The 20,769-nt window shown below is 43.6% G+C and overlaps 1 protein-coding gene across 1 annotated transcript in view; it reads right to left on the reverse strand.

Moving 5' to 3' along the window:
* Window positions 1–1,091: 1,091 nt before the first annotated feature.
* Window positions 1,092–20,769, reverse strand: part of LOC108893744 (protocadherin-16) — an 83,186-nt gene continuing 63,508 nt past the window's right edge. The window contains exons 7-29 of the mRNA XM_018692061.2: window positions 20,016–20,252; window positions 18,054–19,115; window positions 17,648–17,835; window positions 17,470–17,566; window positions 17,182–17,339; window positions 14,617–15,057; window positions 14,194–14,489; window positions 13,967–14,082; window positions 11,581–11,820; window positions 10,849–10,974; window positions 10,479–10,688; window positions 9,662–9,918; window positions 9,303–9,509; window positions 8,794–9,190; window positions 8,564–8,677; window positions 8,218–8,429; window positions 7,955–8,106; window positions 7,303–7,433; window positions 6,896–7,182; window positions 6,090–6,231; window positions 5,772–5,943; window positions 5,275–5,684; window positions 1,092–5,178 (exon numbers count right to left, since the gene is read on the reverse strand). Of these exons, the coding sequence (XP_018547577.1) occupies window positions 3,131–5,178; window positions 5,275–5,684; window positions 5,772–5,943; window positions 6,090–6,231; window positions 6,896–7,182; window positions 7,303–7,433; window positions 7,955–8,106; window positions 8,218–8,429; window positions 8,564–8,677; window positions 8,794–9,190; window positions 9,303–9,509; window positions 9,662–9,918; window positions 10,479–10,688; window positions 10,849–10,974; window positions 11,581–11,820; window positions 13,967–14,082; window positions 14,194–14,489; window positions 14,617–15,057; window positions 17,182–17,339; window positions 17,470–17,566; window positions 17,648–17,835; window positions 18,054–19,115; window positions 20,016–20,252 (7,700 nt within the window). The 3' untranslated portion in view covers window positions 1,092–3,130. The remainder of the gene's footprint in view (window positions 5,179–5,274; window positions 5,685–5,771; window positions 5,944–6,089; window positions 6,232–6,895; window positions 7,183–7,302; window positions 7,434–7,954; window positions 8,107–8,217; window positions 8,430–8,563; window positions 8,678–8,793; window positions 9,191–9,302; window positions 9,510–9,661; window positions 9,919–10,478; window positions 10,689–10,848; window positions 10,975–11,580; window positions 11,821–13,966; window positions 14,083–14,193; window positions 14,490–14,616; window positions 15,058–17,181; window positions 17,340–17,469; window positions 17,567–17,647; window positions 17,836–18,053; window positions 19,116–20,015; window positions 20,253–20,769) is intronic.

Consider the following 20,769-nt stretch of genomic DNA (forward strand, 5'->3'; position numbering starts at 1 on the left):
AGGTAACGTTAGCGACGCCATGTTAACATCATAACGTAACAAACATTTAGATAAACGTCAGCGTTAGTGAACCAACACTTGCTACGTTAGGTAACTGACAGTAACGTTAGTTAATTTTACCTGGAGTTCTTAGTTTTGTAATCCATAGTATTTCCACACATCCGACTTAACTTTGTTTTGCGGGGATACAACGGGCAAACCGGACGTTCCGCCATGATGACAGACTTCGCATTTTGTAATCACTGGAGGATGCAGGCTCCCCCTTGTGGCAATTCAAAATCAATCAACACAGGACTGTATGTGAGCAAGCTAGACAGCTTTTTAAGTCACTTGAGAGGATTTTAACGATTATTCCCATTCACAATTATCCCGATGACGGAAACTCACGACTCAAAACTTACTGTGAGTGTCTTTTTTTATCGCGATGAAAATCTTATATCGTCTCATCCCTTACCCTAGATACTTGTTAGTGAGAAACAAATACAGGAGGTAGTTTTTCAGGATGAGAAATCTGAATTCAGAAGTACAATTAACTGTATATGTGATACCAAGCTATACACATTTTGTCAAGACTGGGGTTCAGTGTACATATAATGTTATATAATGTTGTATAATCCTGCATTATTAGTCATCAAATAGGCCTATGTCATTGTTTTTAGATTCTATATACAACTCATTTTACTGTCAGTTTGCAAACATCAGATTCTGGGTTTCAGCATTTTTATTGTGTCTTTTCAATTTCACGTTAAACTGTTTTGTCTGTCTTGGTTTCCAGCACCTTGCAGCCATGGGCTACTGTTCAGTTACAGTCAGGTGAATATCTACTGCTCTTCAAAACCAGATGGTGACCATACTGGTCTCCTGGCCTGCTGTCCTCATACAGTCTGTGCTGTGCTGTGCTGTGATTCTGCCCAAAGGCAAGTCTGCCCCCCCCTTTGGTAGCAGTCTTCTCATAAATAGCTGGATTTAACTCTTCAAAGTTACCCCCTCACAGCCCAGATAACTGGAACTGTGTTAAACTTAAATTACTTTTCAGTTCTTCCCTCAAAGCCTAGTTTGAATTCTGAAAAAAAGATGAAGTCTGACTCCAGTTTGTCAAAAGAGATCAGTAGGAATTTATTATTTGCTTTAAATACATGTACAGCTTTTTTCTGCCATTGCTCCACTGATCAGTCACTGGCATTCATCTCAAACTGAACTCCAAATGGAGGTCCTCCAATACAGAAATGTTTCTGAGACAGCATGATTATGAGTTGAGAACATGTGCGGGAGTTGTGTAGCTTTTAGCTGAACCACTGCCAGCTTTGCATGAGGCGATTTGTAGGGTTATGTTGAACAAAGAACAGAGGTAGAAGTCATCTCTTGAAAACAAGAGGACATCCAATCTGCAATTACCCCAAAAAAGATTAAAAACAGGCCAGAAGCATAAGTACACATGGAAGAATGAAAAAGACATTCATAAAGCCTTTTGCCTCTTGCTACACTAGCAGATTACTAAAACTGGATCTGAATGATGGGAAAAAAGAGAGAAGGTGCAGATGATGAGTTAAACACATGGAACCTGAAAACACCTCATCATGTCGGTGACAGTCTTGATGTGTGGATCACGGAAATAAAATGCACAGAACAGAGAGTTAAAATGGAAATAAATACTGTACTGGTTGCTAAATCCTTGTACATTCATCAGGGCTCATGCATTCAGGCTTCTGCTTCCCACTTGTCTGGCTCATGTGCTACATTTGTCCAAGTTATGCCACTTTTCTTTGACGAGAATCCCAGCCTGTTCGTTGCATGTTATTTCCGTTGTGCTGAGATGAACAACTTCACAGTAAAATGCATTAAAATTAATGACTGATGTAATTGACTTTAGGAAGCACTTTTTTTTTAAAGACACAGAGGTGATCAGCAAAATTGACCTGTCCCTGAAAAACAAAGGGGATCAGTTGTTGTGCATAACTGCACACAACAACAAGAGTGCTGAACTGCTCGAGAACCAGGCATTTAGATTGGTACACAGGTTTTCATCCAGTTGTTGTTTTGGATTTTGAATGATCTACAATTTGACAAAAAAAAAAAAAGAAAAAGTCTTAAGGTAACAACACTGTATAGTGTGAGCTGCGTTCGGTTTCCTACTGTCGAAATGGGGCAGCAAGTCTTCTTTTCATATAAATAATGCTAAAAACACAAAAGTCTCCCTCTCACTCACAACAAAACTGTCACAAGAGTCTCTAAAAACCTAGGAGACACATACAGTACATAATGTAGCCTGCATACATACAAATATACATATATGCAAATACACAAAAACAATAACCTCTCGATGCGGAATAATGGCATTTCTGGAAATCATAATTTCATATAAAAATATATAAAAATAAAAGTAAAATTAAAAGAAGTGTCATCTGAATTGGTGAGAAAAACAACAATCACCGTCGCTCTTCCACTGTGTGATGCATTGGCAACTCAATGAATCAGTTTCTTAGTGAACACACGCCGTTTGTCTGTCCATGGGATTCACACACATGTCCAGCAGCCATTTTAAAAGCAGCCACTAGATGAGTTTAATACTGGAGTGTAAAAATGTCCACAGACACAAAGAGAGGAACAAGGTCCTTAACTCTCTGGCCAGCCAGCGAGGTAACATGAAAACTACACATTTATCTATCTACACACTAAGGGATCTCCAACTGCAGGGGCAGGGCATGGTAAACTCACATTCCCAAGAAGAGGTCAGTTTACCTCTTATCAGTTTGTGGAGACCTGCGTCACTGTGGAAGGGTGGGCTGGTCCTGTCAACCCAGGCACATGTTCCACTTTTGTGTGTTCCTGTAACACTGCCGACCAATGGAAGTATTTCAAAGAATGCAAATATTCTACCAGGAGAAAGTTAAGTATGTTTTATGGGTGTGTTTATTGTCCAGAATCCATATGGTCAGACATTTGAACACTGGACATTTGTGAAACCATCATTCTTCTGACGAAAACAATGATTTCTGAGAATGACAGTACAACTGACACCATTGCTTGCTTTAAGTTCCATGGAATAGAACAGCCAGAGGGATGCTCTCTCAGGCTTTGTTCAGGTTGTCTCTCTTAAAGTCCTTCCTTAAATAGTTTTCTAATTTTTCCATCATATTCTCATCTCGTGATCAGGACTCTGGTCCAGCGAGGGCTCCCTGGTGCTGATCATTGATGCTGAGGGCCCTTGGGTAACTCCAAAGGGAGAAACAGCTGGAGATCGAGCTGCCAGAGGGGACAGAGATGGGGAGAAGCTGGGGGACATTGCTGCTGATGAAATGGATCCCTCATGACTGATAGGGGACCTACGGAGTGAGGCCAAATGTGGGAATGTCCTTCCAATCACAGGGACCTTAGGTGGGACTGACATGGCCCCTGGGTGGGCCACTGATGTGATGAGTGGTGGAGGATCAATTCTAGGTTTGGGATCCATTTTGGGCTTGGGCTGGAAGGGTTGGCGAGGGTTCTGGCTCTGCTGAGCAGTTTCATCTTTCAGCCTGGCAATCTCTGTGAAGACGTTGGCCAGAGGCTGGAACTGTGGGCACCAGTTAAGCAGGTAATCCCAGTTATAGCTTCCACGGAGCTCCTCATCACTGGCAACGATAGCTGTGAGGGAACCATCCACTGAAGGTTTACCGTCCTCGGGGAAGGCATAATCCTTGGGCAGGGAAATATTGAGGCCACGGCCTACTCCCAGGTACCCACCTCCCTCGTCCCTGTAGACTGGGAGCTGTCCAGAGAGCAAGGTCCCACTGAGACTGCCTCCAAGTTTCTTTCCTTTGAACCAGGTGCTGCCCTCCAAAGCTGCGGGTTCACAGGAGATATCAGAGAGCTGGTCAGCGTCCTGCTGTATTCCAGAGTCTGGTCCTCTGGCCGAGATGTGCTCCTGCATGGATGAGGTGATGGAGGCGACACGGGGGTACTCGTTTATCATCCTAATCTCATCATCCTCCGCTGCCTCAGCTGATCCTCTTCCACTGGAGTGAGAGGGATCCAGAGAGCCCCCTCTAGTGTAGGGACCTCCACCAGCACCACCCTGATCTCCAGCATAGCCTGGCAAGGCCTGATGGTATATCCTTTCTCCTCCAGGTCCTGAGTTGCATTCATCTAGTTTCTGCAGAGCAGTTCCTGAGGCAGCGGTTCTGTTTCCTGTATCCTGCCCTTTCTTTCTCCTGCGTGACTTGACTAGGAACACCACCACGGCCATGATCACAAGCAATATGATGAAACCAAGGGACACGGCAATGATGCTAATCAACAGAATGTTGACGTCAGGAGCCAGGCCAAAGTTGGTATTTGTGACATCGATGGAGACCTGGGCTGTAGAGGTGCGAGATGTATCCAGAGGACTGTGTGCTTTCACTTCAAGAGTCATCAGCCTGGTTTCCCTTTTGCCACGTCCTGACCCACCACTACTACTGCTGCTTGAGCTGTCCAGCTTGAGGAAAATCGCCCCAGTGGTTTTGTTTACATCAAAGTATGGAGAGGCGGCAGGAAGAGAATAGAGAACAATACCATCCACCCCTCCATCCTCATCATTTGCTTGAACCTGACCGATGCTCTGACCTTTCTTGGCTCCCTCTGGAACTTCAAAGTTGAAATCAGAGGATGTGAAGACTGGGTCATACTCATCCTCACCAGTGACAAACACTTGCACAGTCACAGTGGCTGAGTGGTTGCCTGAATCCACTGCAATTGCTACAAAGTTAAAGGAGTTAACCTTCTCAAAGTCAAAGGGCATTTTGCTTCTGATTTCTCCTGAGTTCTGGTCCACCGTGAAGCTGTCTTTTCCCACCCTGGGCCGTTCAACCATGTAGTACTTTAGCTGGCCAAAAACCCCTGTGTCATGATCTATGGCATGGAGAACAGTCACAGCTGAGTTTGCTGGTTGGTTTTCTTTGATACTTGCTGTCAGGACTTCCACGGGGAAGAATGGATGATTGTCATTAATGTCTTTGACCTCGACAATGACTGGAGCCAGCGCGAAGTGTCCCTGTCCATCTGTAGCCTGGATGATGACAACATGTGTGGACTGGTGCTCACGATCGAGTGCTCGCTGAAGCCTCAAAGCTCCAGTCCACTGGTCCATGGTAAATAAGTTCACCTCATCACCAGAGCTGATAGTATACTGGACCTCAGCATTGGGAGTTGAGTCAGGATCTGAAAAAAAGACAACAGAGTACAATAAATTCACTGAAAGAGAAAGTCAGGAAGGGACAGCAAAAAAGAGGGAGGAAAGAGAAGACTTTTTCAAACCTGTAGCAGTCAGTCGTATGATCTCAGTCCCAGCAGTAGCTCCCTCACTTAGTGACACTGTATATTCTGCTCTGCTGAACACTGGAGGGTTATCATTCACATCACCAATGGTTATCACCGCAGCAACACTAGAGCTCCTCTGGGGCACGCCGCGGTCTGACACTACCACAGTGAGGTTGTAAAGTGGCTGGGTTTCAAAGTCGAGCCCCTCAGCCAACAGCAGAGTCCCAACAGTTTGAAAGCCCCGCCCCTCCAGGAAGCGCACACTGCTTTCGATCTGGAACGCATTTCCTTCATTTCCATTGGCAATAGCAAAGTCAAAGCCACAGTTTTCTCGAGAGAGGTCGCTGTCAAAGGCCTCAAAAGTCAATACTGTTGACCCTGGAATGGTGTCCTCAGCAACTGTAGCCCTGCAGACAGAAGAATACTATATATGTAAGAACAGCTGATGAAGGTGACACCATAAAACATCCAGCATGTAATGAATGTAGACTGACCTGTACTCAGACTGATGGAACACAGGAGCGTTGTCATTGACGTCAGAGATTTGAACCTGCACTGTAGTCAGGGACGAGAGCACTGGCGAGCCTCCATCACGAGCTTCAATGACAATACTGACTGATGGACGTTCAGGGTCAAACTCAGCTCTGTGACTGATGAACAGGGTTCCTGGATATGGATGGCAAGGAGAGAAAGTCAGATGAGCTTTTATTTTACTTTCAAAATGTAATGAATTACATATTGCTTTCAATTAAAACTGCAAACTTATTTAGTGAACCAAAAAACATGAGGAGGGGAGCCAAAAGGTTGTTTACCGTTGTTGGGGTCAATATAGAAACCCTCCTGGGTTGATGACATCACTCTGTAGGTGATCTTTCCGTTCTCTCCAGAGTCCCTATCAGTTGCAGTTACTGTGACAACCGCACTTCCTGGTGGTGTGTGCTCTGGCAGAGTTACCTAGAGTGCAAAAAGATGAAAAACAACACTTAAGCATCTATGCAAAAAATTTAAAAAAAAAAACAACTGCAAACATAAATACTGTAATAAAATTCCTGAACTCATAGTGAGGAGGTCACCAAGCTGTAAACTTTGCATTTTATATTGTAGTTCCTGTTTTCCCCGAACTTATGTTCATGTTGAGGTCATTTCCTGCAACAGAGTAGTAAATATTATACAGGCTCATCTCTGCAACCTTTCCCCAGTCAGTATTAGGCAGTTAACTTTTATCACCCCCACTGCAGGCACGTTGGGAATGCACATGTGTGTTTTTTACAGTGTGCGTACATGTCTACCACTGCAATTTTCTCCATCTTGATGAAGTAGAAACTGTTTCTGAAGTGAATTTAACTCCCTATCAAGTTTTATAAGTCATGAACACATCAGAAACTTTAAGACATGTACAGTATACTCTTTGGATTTCCTCAGATAGCAAGTGGTATGCAGTGAACACATCAGATTTCTCTCTACACTGTATGATGTACTTTAAAAGAAAAATACACAGACAAAACACTTACTAGGAACAGGGGAGGATGTTAATCAGTCTGTTAACATACACCCTGAATGTAATCAAAGTACTTGCATAAGAAAACAGAACATTAGTTTGATTTATAAGTCCACCTACCTGGTAAAGATCATGGGTGAATGCAGGTGCATTGTCATTAATATCCTCCACCAGTATTGTAATGTTAGCCTCAGTTTGGTGCTGGCTGTCTGTGGCTCTGACAGTAACGGTGTACCATGTCTTCTCCTCAAAGTCCAGAGGGGCAGTGAGTGACACGCCTCCACTGTATCGGTGAATCCCAAACTTGCCTAAGGCTGTTGGGTCTAGATGTAGGGAGTAGGAGAGAGCAGGACTGGAGTCGACATCATTACCTGTCACAAGAGTGATCTCTGTGCCAATCAACGTATCTGATAGACAGGGAAAGAAATAGCATAAAACTGGTTAGTTGCATTCAATTTACCATTCTGCACAGCAATGATGCACAACTACACATCCTTAGGCCTGCACAGAGTTTGCTGAGTACTTACTCTCTGGAATGCGGACTTCCTGAGGCAAGGGAATAGTGGGACTGTTGTCATTCTGGTCAATAATGATCACAGTCAATGTGGCCGAACCAGCCAGTCTTGGACTCCCTCTATCAGTTGCTGTAACCACTAGCCTGTGGGTGGGCAAAAAAAAAGGTTTTCCAAAAAGCCTCCTTATGTTTCTTATTACATGTGAAGTCCTAAAAGTTTAATTTTAACGATGGTGATGATAGAGAAAATGCAAAGGGAATATCAAAGTGTGTGTATGTACTTAATTTTACATTTTTACCTTTGGTTACACATTCTTACATTGTTATGAAACATAGAAAAAGTTATGAAAAGCTACAGTCATCAGGAGTTGATTTACAGAGTTTGAAATTGCAGCTTTGATACATCTGGCATGGCTTATATCTTCGGCAGACTATGTCAACCTCCTCACCAGCTATCTAAACAAACTAGTTGAGTGAATACGTATGATTCATGACATGCTAAGCCTAATTTTTTCCCTCTATACATGTTTCCTGTGTGTAAATAGAATGGACCTTTTCTGTACATCACTATGCAGCGACAGTTATTACTGGCAAAATATATATCCATCCTCAGAATGAGCACATAGAATGGTTCTTGGTTTATTCAACCACAGGTCTGTTCTCACTTGGTCTGGGTAAAGATCTCACGGTCCATGATGGCTGCTGTGGTGATGCTTCCTGTCATCGGGTCAATCTTGAACAGGCCGCTCATGCCTGATGACTGGATGGAATAGGTCACCTGACCATTTTGGCCCTGATCCACATCCTCAGCAACCACCTGGGAAAAGGTGGAGGGGAGGAATGAAAAGGGTAGAATGAGTACTCTGGTAGACCAAGTAGCAGTCTGACATTATATTTTTTACTGTGCAGTTTTTACATTTTCAAGTACCTGTATGATTGGCATTTCATATCCCTGTGCCTCTCTCATGTAGGCTACATAATTCTGCAGTTGAAAGCGAGGAAGGTTGTCATTAACATCCTGCAGGATCAAGTTAATAGCCATAAATGATGTGGAGGACACGGTTTCAGCTTTCACGACTAGACGGAGTCTGGGGGTGTCCTCAAAGTCCAGACCCTTGGAGCTTTGCACCAAGATTTCACCTGGAGGAAAGAGAAGATGGGAGTGGAAAAGGAGGATCAGGAGGTCGTCATAATTTTATGGTTGTGTGTACAATTTTTTCAAATCCACATCCACTGTCTATTATTTAAAAAGACACTTTTATTGTGAGTTATACCTGTTGAGGAGCTGATGCTGAAGGCCTGCTTTCTGTTCCCACTGAAGAGGCTGTAGCTGATACCCTTACGTGTGCCATCTGGGTGTTGAGCCTGAGCCTGAGCCACAGCTGTGCCTGGATTTTGGAAGATAAACAGAGAAAATATTCTTTAACTGTGGCAGCAGAGAGATCGTGAAGGGTGTAAAACCACAAATGAACTGATCCCTAATAAGAATGCATTCATGTCCAACCTTTTGCAGCATTCTCCTGTATGCTGACATCTCTGGCATTCCTAGAGAAGCGAATGCCACTGTACTCCACCTCCTTCACGTAAATCACCACCACACCCTGTGCAGACTGAGCTGGGCTCCCTTGGTCCATGGCCTCCACAATCAATGTCCTCTGAGCCTGGGTCAGATCTCCCAGTGGCTCAGTTGCCTGGATCTCCCCAGTCAGGGAGTTGATGCTAAATCCCCTCACCGGCATAGCGAAACGGTAAAACACAGAACCGTTGGCTCCAAAGTCCTTGTCCTCGGCCTTCATTGTGGCTAGAACCCGCTGGGAACGCCTGCTGGACACTTCAATGACCAGCGGATCTTGAATGAAGAAGGGAGTGTTGTCGTTGACATCCAGGATGGTGACTGTCACCTAGAGGAAAGAGGTCATATGTGGGTAAAGTAGAAAATGTATTGCTAATGCAATGAGCATAAAAATACTCATGTATCCTAAATTCAAGGCTTTTTTCATCAACCTCATTTACCTGAGCAGAGCTGTTCCTTGGTGCAGCAGGTGAAAGGTCAACAGCAAACACCTGGAAGCTGTATGATGCAATTTTTTCCCTGTCCAGAGGTGCTGCTGTGGTGATACGACCAGTGTTCTCATCCACAGTAAAAGCTCCGTGTGTCTCTCGGCTAAGGAAATACAGAACCTTCCCATTCAGGTCATCATCAGCATCTATGGCTGTCACCTGGAGATAGACAAATAAATATGATTAAATTAGTATTACTGACACATGAACACCTTTGCTACTAAAGCTAAATATAATGTATGACAGTGAGATGTTTTATTAAAGCATTGTATTCTGATTCTCTAATCATCTTAATTCCCATTTCTGCTTACCTCCAAAACTTGTGTGCCCTCTGCAGCGTCCTCTGACACTTCCACAGAGTAGCTACTTCTGCTGAAGATGGGGCTGTTGTCATTGACATCCAGCACTTTGACTTGCACTGTGACAGTAGTGCTGAGGGCAGGGCTGCCCCGGTCTGTGGCCACTACCTCCAGAGTATACTCTGCCCTCGTCTCCCTGTCTAGGGTGCGCGAGGTAGACAGGGCTCCTGTGCTGGTGCCAAGTTGGAAATCTCCATGAGGGTCTCCCGCTGCATGGAAGGAGTTCATGTTACAGAAGAAACAAAAATCTTTAAAAATTCAAGAGTTTTATAGGGAACGAGTGTTAAAAAAAGAGACAAAAATGGAGAACATCTGTGCCATCTGCACCTAAGTTAAAGTTTGAGTGTATTCCAGTTTGTATGGAATGCACTATATTTGAAATAAGACAGAAGCATGTCAGGAGTGAGCCTAGATTAGCTGTGTGCAGATCTGATCTTTTATATGGGAGGAAAAGAGCCCAGTTAAAAAGCAATACATTAGTCCAAATGCTGCATGTATCCCATCTCTACTAAGTGAAAATCCTGCACACTCTGAGTAAAACTTCAGATATCACCAAAAATGTGTCAACTGCAGTAATCAGTCAACGATCTATAAATATAAACGTGACCATGTTCAGCCTGAAAAACACCAAAAATGAGAAAAATTTACTGTTTTTCACAAGATATTGTTATTTTCACAGAAGTCACGCCCGGAAACAGCAATTAGAGTAATTGTGGTAAACTGAATCACATTCTAATAGTTGGGATAGACACACAACACTGTTTCTCACCAGTAATCCTGTACTCCAGCTCTCCACCAGGACCTGAGTCAGGGTCTGTGGCCTTGAGAAAGCAAAGCTCTACAGGGGCCTGGTTCTCTGGCACCTCCAGTCCATACCATAGCTTTGCAAAGACCGGAGCGTTGTCGTTCACATCCTGCACCTCCACACGAACCACAGCCTTGGCAAAGTTAGGAGGCAGCCCTCCGTCCCTGGCATACACTGATAAGAGTTGGAAATTGTTAAGCTGATGAAATGCTGGATCCCACACAAAAGTTTAAATTCATGCACTTGTGGTGCTCTGTGGATATAAATGAGCTTCAGCTCCATTTGTATAGACCATGTCAAAAAGTGTTGGGTAAGACAACAGATATTTTAGTACCAGTGAGAGTGTAGTGATCCTGTTTCTCTGTGTCCAGTTCCTTAGTGGTGGTGATGACTCCTGTCACAGGGTTGATGATGAAGCCTTCCTCTGTCACACCCCCATACGTCACTTGGCCATTAGAGCCTATATTAAAACACAAGACAGACCAAAAAAAATAAAAGGCACATTACAAAACAAGCAATTACGAAAATAAGCAGTGTAATAAGGAAGTGATGAATCCAAAGCTGCATAGAGCTGTTAGAAACTCCTAATGAAAGCTCCAGAAATACAAGGCTCTGGACGATGATTGTAACCACACATTTTCATTAGCATGAGCTTGTGGTTTGTTTTAAAATCATGTGGTTTCTCAAAACCATTTATGTCTCTCTCTTGTTTAGTACTCTGGCGTTCCTCCTGGAGGCATATGTACTGTACCAGTATATCAGCTGTACTCTTTAAGTCATGATTAAATTTTGAATTTCTTCTTTTAATGCTTTCCTGTCTCAATCTTGTCCTACATCATTCCTTCTTGGAATAATCCAAAATTCATAAAACAAATGTGTTCCTGGAGTCTACAGACTTTAGCATTTTATGGAATTATGAAGCAGAAAATCTGAGTAAAATATGTTTACGGTTCATTTTTCCTGAGCCATTCTCTTGGGGTGTTGTGGTACCCACAATATGTCCCTGATTCCTGGTCACTGACTCTACTTAGTCTTTATATATATAAAATAACACATTTAAACCAACCTTGATCCCTGTCAGTGGCAGTCACCGTCAACACTGTCGTTCCTGGTCCTTGGTTTTCCATCACCTGGGTCTCAAACTCTGCTCGTTGGAACACCGGAGCTTCATCATTCACATCAATCACCTGCACACACAGCACCTGAGAGGTGGATAGCTGAGGTATCCCATGATCCTCTGCAACAATGGTAAGATTGAAGACTTCCTGCTCTTCCCGGTCTAAGGTTTTGAGGATGGAGAGAGAGCCTGCAAAAGACATAAACATTCAGTGAGCAGCAGATAAGAACTTTCCTTGATTACTTCATTTAAAAACTCTATTCTCATTTGAATTCTTTTGGTCTTGAAATGTGTGTGTAGGTGTGTTTGTGTCTAAATGTGTTTAGATCGTTTGTGTAAACATATAATTTTGAGTACCTGAGAGAGGCAGTATTTGTATGCCTCAAGGACTAGTAAAAACAAAAACACTAACCCTAACCCTTTACAGCTTTGCTTTATGAGAGTTTCCACAGTGAGCAAGAGTTACTTCATGCCAGCTATTCATCTCTGGCACTTTGAACATGCATTCACATGTGAGTCTGCAGAGCTTTATCAGTTAGCATGTATGATTAATGCAATGGACAAACACAGGAGTGTAAGCAAACACATGCAGTATCCAGACTACAACCTGGAACTACATAGCTGCCAACTCAAATCAACCTATAACCTCCCCCACAATTAGGTTATTGCTATTTTCCGTTTCTCTGTACAATGTTACAGTATCTGCTATCCTTTAAATCTGCAAGGCATTAGCTGGTGTGTGTATTTTATGTAAATCAAGTTGGTTCAGATAGAGTCTGTGAATCAGACCTCCACTGCTCAAACTCTGGCTTCAGTTACTCTACTACCTTTAATGTCTATACCCCACACCCTTGTCATCACCCAGACTACAAGGAGGGTCAGCCAGCATGAGAGGAAATATGAAATGTGTGTGTACTGTTGCTCACAGCAGTGTACAACTTTAGCTGGCACGCTGTGCCTGAGAAATGTGTGTAATGTGCTAATACCACAATATGCCAAACACATACATCGTGTGTTGACTGGTCTGTGAGGTTGTGGCTCTGATGTTTCTGTGAAGTTCTGCTAGCTTCCATGTTTTAGCAAAACTCAAACAGATGCAAAACACTGACTGCACTATTTCATCCGCCTCTGTAGTCAATTTAGTGTTACTGATACACAATCAGTCATAGAGTAAAGGTGCTCTCTGGAGTAGCTTTGCTCAAAATCACATTAAATTTTATGTGCATATTATCATGCATAAGACGGGATTTTTTTAATCAATGCAGTGCGACATCCATGAAAATGGTGCACAGGGACTGAGTTTTAAGTCTGACAAGAGTCTTAATGATAGCTTGAACAAGCTTATAAAGAATATATGCAATGTTCTCAAACAGCAGAACTGAAATGTTTTATCTACTTTTGGAGCTACTTGAGAAGAAATGAGGAGACATAGGAATAATAAGCCTTCAAGTGGCTGATAAAACAGTAAAGCAACTGTAATGTGAAATAACAGGAAGTTAATATTGGCAGAGCAGACATATAATTCATAAGGAGTAATCAGTCTAATGATACCCCCCCCACACACACATTTGCCAGGCAGTTTGGTAAATGTCTTCGGAATATAAAGCTAATCTGCTATTACAGCTATTATTAACCATAAGCTTTAACACCACACAGTCTGAGAAACAAACCAGAAGTGAAATCAAGCCCTGCTAATGCACCAGACACTTGACAGTAATGAAGTAAAGACTTTCTTCCATCTGGAAGCTGCATTAAATGTCTGTTTTATGGTTCCTAATCCCATCTCAGCCAGAGCTGAGCACGCCCACACCACCCCAGCTCCAATGATGAAGAGATTTCACATACACATATATAAGATATCAAAGGCCATCCGCGTCCCTAGCCCAAATAAAGATCTGTTCCCATGAACAAATCCATCAAGAAAAGAACACCAAAGCATTATTCAAGTGAAATATTGCTCTACAGCATTGAAAGATCGTCTAGTAAAGAGGATTATGAGGGTTATGAGTGTTTTAGCAGTTGAGACCCTGTAGACGCAGCACTTCAGCGGATAATTACGATCTTCTGGAAAGTTTTGTTCATCCAGGGGTCTTCCATGGGTGGGACGCTGATTATCTATCAATCATGAAATCCCACAGAAAAGGGGACACATACTAGTCCTACTGTGTTAAATCATTCACAACAGGATTGCAAATGCAAGAAATGATGTGGTGAATTTTACTCTAATTATCCCATGATGGAGTGTAAATTGGATATTCATGGGAAATCCCCAGTCTCCTGTTATATGATTTCAACATTATTTTTAGAGGTTGTGTTGAACCCTTAAAAAGCTTACCAGTGTTGGGGTTCAGACTAAAGCGACCAGCACTGTTGCCTGTCTGGATTCTGTATGACACCCGGCCATTTTCTCCTTCATCTTCATCTCGAGCCATCACATATAAAATCACAAACCTGTCAATAAAGGTACAAACAAAATGTCAGATTATCACAAACAATCAGCCACTTGATAATGGCAGGTATTGAGGATAGCAAAAACAGACAACACTTAAACATGCCACTCACCCCACAGGCTGGTCCTCCATGACACTGACTGCAGATGGAGAGCTGAAGACGGGAGCGTTGTCATTTTCGTCTGTCACAAACACACGGGCAGTAACTGAACCCCAGCGTCTCTGAGAGGCGTCCACCGCCTGATCTGTGGCCCGCACCACAAGGTAGAGGGAGGGTGTGGATTCGCGATCTAACTTCTGTCCAAGGGTCAGGACTCCACTGGAGGGGTCAAGGGTCAGGAGGTCAGGTGTGTCAGGCCAGTAGTGCTCAATGGAGTAATGCAGCTCACTGTTGGGTCCGCTCCCATCCTATAAAAGAGAAAGCACATGAATTAGTGAAGCTGTGGCCTTATTTTGTTCTAAGAATTGATGATGGGAATCAGTCACTGGTAAACATTATAACTTCTAAAGAAGATAAACAGTTTCAGTTTCCCACCTGATCCACAGCCTGGAAGGTATATATGGAAGCCCCTGGCTCTATGTTCTCTGGGATTACAATGGTAACAGGGTCCTCTGTGAACTGTGGGGTGTGGTCATTGCTATCCTGCACATTGATATCCAGCTGCACATGGTAGCTGCTGGGAAACACTTGGGAGAAGTCAGACACCTCAATTTGCAGAGTGTACCTCGACCCCCTCTCATAGTCCAGCTCGCGTACCAGATACACGTCGCCCTTTAAACGGTCCACCATGAAAGTCCCATCCCGGTCTGTCCCCCCGACTACCAGGTAGGTCACCTGGCCTTCCAAAATAGCAGATTCATGCTTGTCATGAGGGCGCACGGAGCCAATGATGGAGCCTGGAGCAGCTCCTTCGACTGTGTTCAGGGTCATTGAGAGCATGTTGGGCTTGGGGTTGGACCTGGAGGAGCTGAGAACCTGGGGGAAAAGAAATTATGGTCAGAATTTTTTGCACTTGAACACAATGAAGTGACTTGGAAATGATTTTCTTTATCATCTATGTATCTCTCCCAAAACAGAGTGAAAAAACGCAAGTGAAAACATTTCTGTCTACATACTATTATTAATTCAACCAAATGCAGGAGAGAAGTGTCAAGGCGAGTGCTGTGCTGTGAAAGTTTCTGGATCTTATTTCCTTTGGTATTCTGCAGACAATGCAGCTATACGGCTCTCACCCGAGCCCATCCCTAAACATATCCTTGGGATGTAGTCTGTGACTGTTTTGTTGTTATTATTATAATAACCCCCACAGGCATTCTCATTGTGCATGGAGACATTATGTTCATTTCTTCCAGTAAATATCTTGACACCGCGGCATTCTGGCTTTGAGATGAGAGTCGGGATTTGCGATCTGTGACAAAATAATGAAGGGTGTGATGGGAGGGAGAACTGTAAATATTCAGAGCAATAAGTGCGGCCTCCATATGCAGCAGTCTGGTCAGATGGGAAACTAAATATGTGCCAGGGGGCTTTCGCCACTTTCAGCAACGGTTTCAGGGTTCGATCTTGTTCTGGGACAGATCAAAGAACTCTAAAGACAGCAAACATATGCAGTTTTTAACAAGCTCTGGTTTCATCATCAAAAAAATCCATACACACAGTATCCTTTGCTTTGGTTACTAAGATCTCTTGCAATGAATTGCATCTTTTTGGTGTCTTTATGGAGCATGAATAGCAAGTATAAACCTGGAAGAAGAGGGAAGTGGTGTGGGTAATGTGCATAATTTATCCTCATGTGCTGACTTAAAAGACTGACCCTAAGTGTGTACATTTGCAGCTAAAATGTGTTACAAACCACATGTTGATGCTATTGGTTCCTATTCTGCTTTTTCCTCTGTGTTTCATTGTAGTGATGCAGCAAACAAGCCACAATCCACCACAAAACAAAATGGAGCAGTGATTTTGAAATTCCAGTAAAATTCAGCAACAATTGAGCGCATCTAATTTTTGTGGCATGTTTCGTCTGCAAACATTTACACACAAGATGACAGGACATCAGGTGGAGAGAGTCTTGAATTTATTTAAAGTAATTTCATTTGAATGTGTTGTTTTCCTGGACAGTGCGAGAAACTGTACTCTACTGCTTGTACTTTTCCTTGGCTCTCCCCGATGCATTATTCTATACAAGCTAGCTAGCGTGTGTACTGTTGTACTTGTGGTGTACAACAATATCCCTGTGTCTGATTTCACCCACAGCTATTTGAAACGTTATCTCAAAATCATTATCTGGAAATGTTACCTTATGAGTGTTTTTGAATGTGCCGTTAGAGTGAGTGTGTCTGGATGCGTGTATGTATCGCTGCCTGCTACTGTATGGTGGTGTATTCCCTTTCTCTTTGTGTGATTCGATGCAGCTGGCTATCATCAAATCTCATCTGGGAGCATTTGATTCCGAGGTGCCTGTTTCCCCTCTGTCTAATCTCAGTGTCGCACAAGTGGGCGCAAAGCAAAAATCTAAGGCAAGCACTCCCGCTGTAATTAGCATCCTTCTCCTTTTTGAAATCACATCACATAAAAACACTGAGTTAAAAACTCCACAGTCAAGTAAACCACCACCCTTCTCTGGCAGACCATTTTCTTTCCTGCAGTTGAATTCCTGATATTGTATGTTGATATGCGGGATTGACCCTCCTACAAAAAGTTCAGAACAATAATTCAGTCAAGACCAGCTCCCTCCTGCAGCTCGGGGTTTCTCACCTTGGGTTTTGGTTACCCTACTAACCTTTTGAGCAGGAAACACACACTAGATTGGATAGATGATTTTGTTTGTACAGGCCCGGGTTCAGTTTCTCTCCTTCTCATATTTACCTCCTTTTCCAATTCCTTTGACAGTTATACTGTTCATTTTGTGCACAGTTTGAGGAAATTACTCGTAGCAAGGAATGCAAAAGGACTGAGGTCATGTGTAGATGTGACAGTTTTTGGCTTGGTCATCTAATTGGCCTTTGTTTAAAATTTCTGGGTGCCTTTGGAATGTTGCAACAAACCTGCAGGTGTTTGTGCATGTGGCTGTAGGATGGAAAATGCATAGATTATGTTTACCTGTATCCGTAGCTGGCAGGTGGAGCTGAGGCCTGGTGTGCCGTGGTCAGCAGCAGTCACAGTGAAGGCATATTCGGCTCGCTCTGCCCATCTCAGAGGGGAAGCGGTTCTCAGCTCGCCATTGGTTGGATTAAGGGAGAAGCGCTCTACTCTGGAGCCTTCAGGTGATGCAACAGATATAGATATCAGCTCAGTAGGAGTAAAGATGATGAAACACCAAATAAGCATAATTTAAGATTTGGATAGTAATGTGTATGTTGAAGGAAATGATTAAAATATAACTCTCACCTGATAAAGAATAGTACACAGTCCCATTCTCTCCCTCATCTGGGTCTTTAGCTGTCACTGTCCCCAAGACTGTCCCAGATGGAAGCCCCTCCATCACCTACAATGAAGAACAATTGTTATTCACAGTGAACTGTTGTTCAGACATCATAGAATGTCCCTAATGTCCCTTCATACTGACCTGAAGCAGCAGCTCTCTGTCCGGCCTGGCATGAGTGAAGCTTGGGGCGTGATCATTTTCATCCAGCACGGTGATATGGGCTGTGCCAGTAGCGCTGCGAGGGGGCGTACCCCCATCCTGTACAACCACAACGAGCTGGTAACTTGATTGCTGCTCTCTGTCCAGGGCAACACGGGTGCTGATCTCGCCTAAAGAAAAAGAACACAAATTGAGCAAAGGCTTTAGCCTGGATTACTTGCAATAGCTAAAGAATCAATTACCATGTTAATGTAATTGCCAAATGGCAAATCATTAATTCTTCAAGGGAAATCGTGCTGGTATTAGTGCTGCTTATGGAGTGACTACATTAATTACATTTATCCAGTGTAACACTGGTGCTCTTAAAGCTAAGTCATGGTGTTTATACCTGTTTGTGAGTTGATCTGAAAGTGTCTGTCAGTGTGCAGCAGCCTATAGGTGAGTCGAGCATTTAGTCCCGCATCTCTGTCTGTCGCAGACACCCTTCCAAAGCCTGTCCCAGCCAGTAGGTTCTCTCTGACAGCCAGGAACACCCTCTCCTGGCTCAGTCTGGGCGAATTGTCATTCTCATCGGTCACGGTCACCCTGACTGTGGCACTGCCAGTTCTCCCCGTCCCTCCTGGGCCCGAGGTGGCCAGGACAGTCAGCAGGTACATGTCTTTGACCTCTCGGTCCAGAGAGCTACGGACAAAAAGCCAACCACTATCTGGCATGATGCCAAAACCGGCAGCATCACCATCAGGCCTAAGGCGGTAGGAAATAGAGGAGGAAGAGGAAGAGGAGGAGCTCCCACCATTCCCAGAGGCCTCTCTGTTGAGTGCTCGTACCTGGAGGAAACGTGTGTTAAGGGGTGTGTTTTCACGTAGTTCCACTCTGTAGGTCAGGGTGTCAAAGTTGGGGCCTTGTGCATCTTGTGCTTGGATGTGGACCACAAGGGTGAAAGTGGAACTAAGCTGAGGTGCTCCACCATCCTTGGCAACCACCTGAAGGTCATAGCGTGGGACGTTTTCGTACGACAGACTCCCAATCAGACGTACCTCCCCGCTTCCCCGGTCAACTCCAAACGTCCTCTGGCCACTGCTGCCTGCAGCCCCAGCAGAGACCAGGTCGAAGCTGAGCTGACCATTATGACCAGAATCCTTGTCTGTGGCCTGAATGCGGTAGATGACAGTCCCCATTTTGGTGATTTCGGGTAAAAGGAGGGACTCTGATGATGAGGGAAGGAAGGTGGGGGCGTTGTCATTGACATCTGAAATGGTTATTCGTACGCGGCTGGTCCCATAAGCTGGAGGAGAGCCGGAGCGTGCCTGGATTTCCAGGTCAAGATTGGAGCAGGTCTCATGATCCAAAGGAAGGGCTGTGCGAATTGTGCCAGAAGCACTGTCCACTGTGAAGAAACCATCAGGGTCTCCGGAAGAGATGGAGTAGAAGATATCTTTAGCAGCACCACCTGAATGGAAGACAACAGTAAAAAAAAAGCATGTCACAATTTCCCTGAGCCCAGTGTGACATCTCCAGAATGCTAGGTATTAAACTTAAGAGTGATATAAAACAGTAATCCAGTAAATTCGAGAAGCTGGAAGCAGCAAATCTTCAGTATTTTTGCTTGATTAATGACTAAAGTAACTGTTAAAAATGACTAATCAACTAAAAGTTCACAAAAAGGTACTGAAAGAATTTATAGAGACCTGACTTTCCATTCCACTTTAGGTAAGTGAATACATACCCAGCACATAAAAAATTCTAGACAGATCCACATCCACTTAGTAGACAGGGATGAGGTGTGTTTGTTTCAGCTCATATCTCATGTAAGTGTTAATGAAGGACTGGGTTCACTCAAAGTGGGTAAAGGTCTGGATTCACTGAAAGCCTACTACGGCTACACAGACATATATAAGTGCGCTTCTGTCCACTGCACCACTGAGAACACTTCATTCTGACTCCCACTCAGAATTATAGCCCCGTCCAAATCCATTTCTCCATCATTAATAGTGGGAGAAAAATAAAAGTCTAGCCACAGTGAAAATAATCCCCAGTAAAGCACATGCTGTGTGATGGATGTGAGCTCTTAATGGAGTGCATGCTCTTGTTGCTTGCGTATTTGTACAACTGCTGGATAGACAGGTAAGGCATCATGCACTCTCAAGCCCATTAGTGCATTTCTGTCCTGGCACTTGTCGGGGAGATGGAGACAGTTACGTCAGATAAAACAGGTTACTATTGGTGAGGTATGTGAAGTAAACTGATGAAAGCAAGGCTGCAATGACTAAAAGCTGAACAGACACAGTACAGACATACAGTAAAGAGAAAAAAATACTTCATCGGAGGACATGAGTATACAGGTCCTCACCTGTCTTGGTAGCAGCACGGACTACTCCCACCGCTGTCCCCCTGAGAACGTCCTCGGCCACAGTGAAGAAATACTGCGCCTGTTCAAACACGGGAGACGCCACTGAGCCTCCCACCACGCTCACGTTCACCCTGGCATTGACTGGAGCCGTCAGACCACCACCATCCTCAGCTGATATCACTATGGAGATAACTGTGTTCGCTTTGCCATGAAGCGAGCGAGAGAGGGAAATCACACCTGAAGAGGAAGAAAGAGAAGAAAAATTACTCTATATCCACTGATTTTAAACACTCCAAAGTGGACACAGTACTGCTCAAAAAAGGAAGAGAGCACTGACTACCGAGAAAGGATTTGAAGTTTGAAGGCTTTAGATACAGACTATAAAACCTTACAGAAAATCTGAAACACATTTTGATACTGCACTTTGTGCCTGATGCATTAAAACACAGTAGACTACAAACAAAATGCGTTCTTGTTTCTTCTTCAGCTCTCTTGTTCATTTGTAATAAGCTAGTGTTATAAATAAATGATGAATTGCATGAATTAAAGTATTTCACTTTAATTCAAGTATTCCTATTTAAACACACATGATTTCCACTCTTGTTAGAGGCTACTACGCTAAGTTAAGCTAGTTAGCATTTAGCTAGAGGGCATTTAGAAGAACTAGTTTTGTCACTTTTTTCTCTACAGTATTATTTAAGACCTAATCTTCTGTGTTATTTATGTGGTATAACAAACTCGCTTACTAGGATGC

Source organism: Lates calcarifer, linkage group LG20 (genome assembly GCF_001640805.2).
Source record: "Lates calcarifer isolate ASB-BC8 linkage group LG20, TLL_Latcal_v3, whole genome shotgun sequence".
Classification (NCBI taxonomy): Eukaryota; Metazoa; Chordata; class Actinopteri; family Centropomidae; genus Lates; species Lates calcarifer.